This window comes from Betta splendens, chromosome 1 (genome assembly GCF_900634795.4).
Source record: "Betta splendens chromosome 1, fBetSpl5.4, whole genome shotgun sequence".
Taxonomy (NCBI): Eukaryota; Metazoa; Chordata; class Actinopteri; order Anabantiformes; family Osphronemidae; genus Betta; species Betta splendens.
In genome coordinates this window covers 10681413-10688912 of record NC_040881.3, presented here as the reverse complement: position 1 = coordinate 10688912, position 7500 = coordinate 10681413, and the positions used below count along the sequence as shown (strand labels likewise).

The 7500-nt window shown below is 47.5% G+C and overlaps 1 protein-coding gene across 1 annotated transcript in view; it reads left to right on the top strand.

Moving 5' to 3' along the window:
* Positions 1-7500, top strand: part of slit2 (slit homolog 2 (Drosophila)) — a 34645-nt gene that overhangs the window by 8264 nt on the left and 18881 nt on the right. Inside the window, exons 4-8 of the mRNA XM_055508211.1 lie at positions 1615-1686; positions 6024-6242; positions 6736-6807; positions 6920-7083; positions 7319-7457. Of these exons, the coding sequence (XP_055364186.1) occupies positions 1615-1686; positions 6024-6242; positions 6736-6807; positions 6920-7083; positions 7319-7457 (666 nt within the window). The remainder of the gene's footprint in view (positions 1-1614; positions 1687-6023; positions 6243-6735; positions 6808-6919; positions 7084-7318; positions 7458-7500) is intronic.

The following is a 7500-nucleotide window of genomic DNA, read 5'->3' as shown; positions in this document are numbered from 1 at the left end:
ATAATGAAAACAGTAGTTCCAGCTCTAGTGGAAGTTATTATACAGCTACAAGAAGTGTGTTGCAACATGAGCTTCTCACGCTAAGATTTATTATTTGCTGAATTTGTTGCGCCATTATCGTTAAGGCAGAGAATTTTAAAGGCACCTCAGAGGAACCAGACCAGATTTGACTTCATTCCCCGAATCTCCTAGTCTGACAGCATTTCGTCTATTTTAGGAGAATGAGCTCATATCCCCTGTCTGTCCTCCTTCCTCCTCCCCACCTCCAGCACCAGTCCACGCACCCTCCCGGGGGAGGTCTGGCCCACTAATGGGTGCTCCTGGCTGGGCAGGAGCTGCTGGGGGGAGTGGGCCTCTCCCCGGGACCACGTGGGGCTCTTAGCTGCCTGAGCGGGTGCTAACGGAAAAGGAGTGAATAATTTAGACACGTCGTTTCTGCGGGACGTTCAATATTTAAACGGCCTCTGATGTAACTGTGGAGTGTGAATGTGTGCGCGTGTGGGCGAGCACTTTCATGTACTTGTGCATTTGTGGATGGAAGACGGACATAGAGGGGGTGACGTCATGTAAAAAAAAAAAAGAGTCCACAGCTGCTCGTGGTGGAGCAAAAAGAGGTGAAAGATGAGGGTTGGGAGGAAAAACGAAGTCAACGATGAAGCTGATCACGATCCAATAAAGTGTTAAGTTTGTGGCTCGTTTCCCTGTTTGTTTACAATCCTTCCTTCTCAATTTAGCTTCCATCCCTCATCTGCTTCTTTCCTCTTTTCATTCCTCTGCAGTAGCAGCCAGCACAGCATCACTCGCTGGATCTGTCAATATGTGTGTGTGTGTGTGTGTGTGTGTGTGTGTGTGTGTGTGTGTGTGTGTGTGTGTGTGTGTGTGTGTCGGGGTTAAACTGTTTCAGAAGCCTGTCTTTCATTGTGTCACTCAGTTGCCTCCCTGTCCTCTGATTCACATCAAGGCTCAGCCACACACACACCAGCACACAGACCTCTTCAGTCCACTCAGGCAGGGTTAAATGATCGCACCCAGATTATTAAACTCGCCCGAGCTCTCTCAACTCGTGTGTGTGTGTGTGTGTGTGTGTGTGTGTGTGTGTGTGTGTGTGTGTGTGTGTGTGTGTGTGTGTGTGTGTGTGTGTGTGTGTGTGTGTGTGTGTGATGATGGGTTGTTGTGAGTTCTTCCCCTGTGAGGGCCTTGTTTACTCAGTGGGGTCCTTTTCACACATTCGTAGCCCGGCCAGACTGCCTGTTTGTTTTTCCCACATCATCTTCTCTCCTCCGTCTTTGTGGTAAAAAAGTCTCCCCCTTCCCTTCATCTGAACTGCTTCTCTCGCCCCTCATCCCACCACCACCACCTCCTTCCCTTCGCCCTTTTTGAGTTCACTATTTGTCTGGCAGCCATGTTGTATCCCTTAAATCAAGTCAATGTATGTGTGTTCTTTCATACTTCCTCTAAATGCAGTCACCTGAATTACAATACAGTGTAATTAGATGTGATGCACAATTCAAATATCCCATTAAAATCGAATTAGAGCCATGAAACCGCTTCACTCACGCTGTCTGGACGTTTCTATGTGGACTTCATTCCCTAATTCATGTTGTGTTTTTGCAGACGCCTGAATCGGAATAACTTGGCCGTCTTCCCTGAGCTGCTCTTCCTGGGAACTACAAAGCTTTACAGACTGTAAGTTTTTATTTCTTATTTCCCGTCATCGCTCACTTCGTTCTGCTTCATTACCAGCAGTCATTTGGCCTCTTCTGTGTTTCGCTTAATGGGAAAGAAAGGCTGGAGGTTCATGTATGTGAACTGTTGGGGTGCGTGTGAGTCACTGCAGGCCTGTAGATCTTATTGACCGTGACTTAAAATGACATGCCCACGTCACAGAAACACGGGTTCTGTCGCTTAAGTAACCACAGTGTTTTATTTGGACGAGCGGCTGAGTGGAATGAGAGAACAGGTTTTGCATGGCCATCGCCATAGAAGCCAACCCAGTAGCTAATGGAGATTAACACTCCAACAGCTGCTGTCCACTGGGAATGTGCATGTTTGTATTGTGTGTGTGTGTGTGTGTGTGTGTGTGTGTGTGTGTGTGTGTGTGTGTGTGTGTGTGTGTGTGTGAGAGAGAGAGAGAGAGAGAGAGAGAGAGAGAGAGGACACGGAGGAGAAAGTGAGCTACAATAATCATCGAAACACACAAACAGGGTTCCTTCTTCTGCTGTTACGTTTTGTGTTTGATGGGCATAAAGTAGTTTGTTACAGGATGTGACTGCGTTCGGACCGGCCAACCGCTGTTTGTTGTCATCAAACACCTTCCTCTCTGCAGTCGCAGGCTGCTTGTCCATCCTGTAAACCAAGCCTTCCAGCGCTGGGCCGGGCTGCAGTGCTGCTGAAAGTGTGGGAACTAACTTCCCGTCACAGTCGTTTGTGGTCACAGGGAATAATTATGGTGGCTTATATTTATAAGAGTGGCTGAGTATATTTATCTGAAACAATACTGAAACGCTCAGATGATTCAGAGAGTGTGTGAAAGTTGTTTATGTTCTGTGACCGCTGCCGTGGTTTGCTGGGCTTGACCTGTTGTGTCTAAGGGTGTGTGTGTGTGTGTGTGTGTGTGAGAGAGAGAGAGAGTTTCTCAAGGCCAAGAGTTGGCATTTTGCTCAGCATGTGGGCTGAGGTAAAAATACGACTCGGATACACTCCTCTCTGCTCAGCTGTCACAGACAAGTGGCCTCTACAGTATGTGTGTGTGTGTGTGTGTGTGTGTGTGTGTGTGTGTGTGTGTGTGTGTGTGTGTGTGTGTGTGTGTGTGTGTGTGTGTGTGTGTGTAAGCCTCGGCTCTCAGAGGTTTGTGTTTAGCAGAGGGTCTCTTGTGAGCTGCACATCTTCACTGAACAAGCCCACTTAATTCAGCAGAACAGCCTTCATGATGTTCTGCTCCAGTACAACATTGTGTCATTTTTTTGTGTTTAAGTTAATACTACAGTATAGCGCGTCACGGCAATCAGCGAAAGAAACAAAACTGAGACAGAAACAGCAAATTGCTAAATGACAATGACATTGTTTTGGTTCTGTCAAGCTGGCGCCGATGGAGCCACAAAGCTCCAAGACTTGTCAGACGCATGGAAGTGATTCAGAATGAATGGCAGCCATGGAGACCAAGCCAGTAGTATTCCAGGCTGTTTGGTCAATATTACTCGTACACCCCCCTACAGTGTGATTGTATTTTTAGAAAACACAACAAGAAACCCTTGAGAACCTCTAAAGTGGACTTTTATATTGAGGTCAGGAGGCATGTGCGAACCGGGCCGACTTCAGGCCTTGCAACAGTGCTGCTATAAATGAACACTTGCTCAACCTGCTATTATGAAAATTATGTTTTCACTTTTTCTGAGCTTGGAAAGTGTGTGTGTGTGTGTGTGTGTGTGTGTGTGTGTGTGTGTGTGTGTGTGTGTGTGTGTGTGTGTGTGTGTGTGTGTGTGTGTTTTCATGTAACTGCTGCCTGTTACCTGCAACACCATCTTTTCTACTGAGACTCATATCCTGCATAATGTGTCGTTGAAAATCTTGGTTTGTTGGTTTTTCATATTTTTAACAACATATACCTTTTTTAATATTATGCAAAAGCACAAGCATTCAGTTTCATTTAAATAAGCTTAGTTCTTTTGACATTCTTTTGGCATTACACATACGACAATAATACCAGATGCAGTCTCCATCATCATTGCTCTGTCATTTTATGGCCTTAGTGCATGGTGCAGATGCTGCATATCAAGTAAAACACACAATAAAGAGCTGTGTGCGCGATTTGCTATAAAACCTCTCTATTTATAACACCTGCGTCCAGACACAAACAGCCCCCGCCGCCTCCAGCACCCCAGGGCCCAGACTCCATTACGTGGACACAAACACATCTGGAGTCACCATGTGGTGGGCACACCCCCAAAACTACCTCCGTCTTTCTCCTGAAGCACAAAGGGACAGAGCCCTATTTTCCTCCATCCCATCGTGGATCATTGTACCCACATCACATTCATACTGAGGACACAGCTGTGACTGTTTGCTCTGAGAGGGATATGAGAGGGGAGCGGCGAGACACCTTGAGCAGTGGATCAAACAGAGACAGTTCATTAAAAGGACTCTGTAAAGCAAGACGGGCTAGTAAAACCTCGCCGCGTTGGAAAACGACCAAGAGTTTTCCCCGAATCACAAGTTTGACCCTGGGATCAGAACACACACGCTTCCACACACCTTGGTGCCACATGTGCTTCAGATGGCATTAAAGCGATCAACCGCGAAGCCGCCACACAGCCTGAACCGACCACTGTCACAGGAAATGTGAGAACTCCTTCACTAGATAAAATGGACAAAAACACAGACGCACACATTAATCACTCAAAGTAATTACACCACAAAATAGACATGGCTGAATTTGTAATACATTCACTTTTCAATTCAGTTTCTTCTTCCTTCCATATACATCTACACCTATAACCATATTTATACAGATTGATTGATTTTCATGTGATTGTGGTTGTGGTTGTTTAGACACACTGTGGCTTCCCACTGTAGCCTCTAAAACGGGATGTGTTGGGCCAATTACAAAATATTTTCAGATCCAAAGTTGTAAAGTGCAAGAGGGTTTTTGATGATTTTTTTTCATTTGTGCCGCTGTTTGCTCGACAGCAGAGAGCAAAGTCAGATGCATCAAACAAGTGGAGCGTTTGTACAAATAATGTGCGAGCTTGAATAAATTAATTAAATTAAGAAATAAATTGAAGTGGAATTTTAGACAGCAGAAAACAGTAGCGGCTGTAGGTGTGTGTGTGTGTGTGTGTGTGTGTGTGTGTGTGTGTGTGTGTGTGTGTGTGTGTGTGTGTGTGTGTGTGTGTGTGTGTGTGGTAGAGAGAGAGAAGCAGAGGTTTGGGGAAATTTGCTTGTGCTTCATTCTTTCACCATGATTCCCCTGAGAAGCAGAGTCAACACGGAGAAGTTAATTGAGAGGAGGGAAACGAGTGAACATCAAGTCTCACAAACACACATTAAACCAGCCTTAAACTGGTTTGGGGTTTGAATTAATGAGCTGATCTTGTGTGCGTGCGTGTGTGTTTATGTGTGCGTAATAGTCGCTAATCCTCTGTTAAACGATGCCCCGATGAGGCTTTGCTGGGCGGCATTGTTGCTTAGCAGCCTCCGAGGTTGTAGCTTTGTCTTGGGTCAGAGCTGAACCACAGGCACAGATACAGTAAAGCCTCGTTTCCCAGCGTCTTCAGAGCCGGGTGGAAAATAAGGGGGGGGGGGGGGGGGGGGGGGGGTTTAAAGGAAGAGAAAATTTGAATATAAGAGTTGGTCGTTTAGTTGCCAGAGTGACCATGAGCTTGTGGTTCACGGGGGTCGAAGGTGAGGAACGTTCCATCCAGGAGGTCTGAGGAAGCTTCTCCGTGTCATTAACAAAACTCACAACACATTAACCCACACAGGTGGAACCTACCGCATTAAACAGCCTGTTATTTTAAGATTTGGACAAGTGGCTTTTATCAAGAATTTCTCAAAATTAAAAAGGATTATATAATAATAAATATTAAAGACAATCATGTTGCATGTTTATTCTATTTAATTCATCATCTAAATGTTTATGAACATCACTTCATATTATGTTTGCCTGATAATAATTAATTGTCCGGCTATTCTGGCCTAAAGACTTTCCAGGAACGGGATGAAATCATCTGCATCTGCTGGTAGCAAGGTCACTTGCAGTGTTTTGGATGAAAAGCTTTTTGGCCACTGACTCTGTGTACATACTGTAGCACGGACAAAAGGAGAGGAGTGGTGGTGGTTTTGTGTTAAAATATCAGCTCCTCCCCACTTATACTTCAGATAGAAGCGCAGCGACACACTTAGGTGGAAACCTTTGAACACATCTATGAAGAACAAAGAGCTCAGGAGTCAGAACTGCACCCAGAGAGAAGATGAGTGAGCGTTAGAGACGGAGCAGTCGGTGATGACTTGGACCAGGGGAGTTGATGCGTTCTCCTCTGTAGCCGACCGTCTGACGTGACTTTCACCAGAAGACGTCCTCCAATAGACTCTGACATCTTTAAAGCCTCCTTTCCTTTGTGTGTGTGTGTGTGTGTGTGTGTGTGTGTGTGTGTGTGTGTGTGCGTGTGCAGCCAGTTGGACTACAACCACATCAGCTGCATTGAAGATGGAGCGTTCCGAGCGCTGCGCGACCTGGAAGTGCTGTGAGTACCTGTTTAACCCCCCCCCCCCCCCCCCCCCACCACACACACACACACACGCACCCTCCTAATTGACAGCAGTGGAGGACCCGTGAGTACCGAAGCAACGGGGGCGGAAGGCGCGGGAGGTCATATCCTCCTCGACCTTTGAAAGTCTGCATCGTCTCTGAACTATGTGTAAAATCACATTTAGGTTAGGAAACGATGCCTTAACCATGAATCTGCTGCATCAGCACGTTGGTGGGATTTATCAGAGGCCCCGCGTCCACACAGAACCACTAACCTCACTCCACTGAGAAGCATTATGACTCCATTGTCAGGAAAAGCGGCTTAGATTTCAAACCGTGTACTTTAACTAAACAGCAGAGTTCACTGCCCACATTCAACATGTTGCACGGTCCTGTTACTAAAACAGTGTGACCGATGAACTCGAGTTCTTCAGAGCCGGTGTGTCGTAGGCAGCTGTGCATCTCATCTGTGCCTGTTTCCTCCTCAGCACCCTCAACAACAACAACATCAGCCGGCTGTCCGTGGCCAGCTTCAACCACATGCCCAAGCTGCGGACCTTGTAAGTGGCACAGCAGGGGGTGGTGGTGGGTTAGGTTGTGATGACTGATGTCTACTCGCACCTCATCCCCCCCGCGCATCCTCACACCTGTCACCCCCCTCCTCCCCCGCAGCCGACTGCACTCCAACAACCTGCAGTGTGACTGCCACGTGGCCTGGCTGTCGGAGTGGCTGCGACAGCGCCCCCGCCTGGGCCTCTACACGCAGTGCATGGCCCCGCCGCACCTGAGGGGCCACAACGTGGCCGAGGTGCAGAAGAAGGAGTTCGTGTGCACAGGTAGGCCCACGGGCCGGCGCCGTGAGCGCTGCGCTTCACACTACGCCCAGTCGCTGTCTAACGCTGGCAAAACCTTCTTTTGCTTCTTTTTTTTTTTTTTTGGCTCATGCTTTTGAAGATGAGGACGAAGGCAAGTATCCACCTTCCCTTGCTCAGTTGTGCTTCGCCACACTTACAGTGCGTGATGCTGGGACCTCGTATCCGTGGGTAACGCTGGCCTTCTGTCTCTGTGTAGGTCACCAGTCGTCATCATCTTCCTCCTGTAGTGTGTTACAGTGCCCGGAGTCTTGCACCTGCAGTAACAACATTGTGGACTGCAGAGGGAAAGGGCTGACAGAAATCCCCACCAACCTGCCCGAGACCATCACCGAGATGTAAGGCACACGCAGACCCGGAGTACCGCGCTTGGTGCAGTGA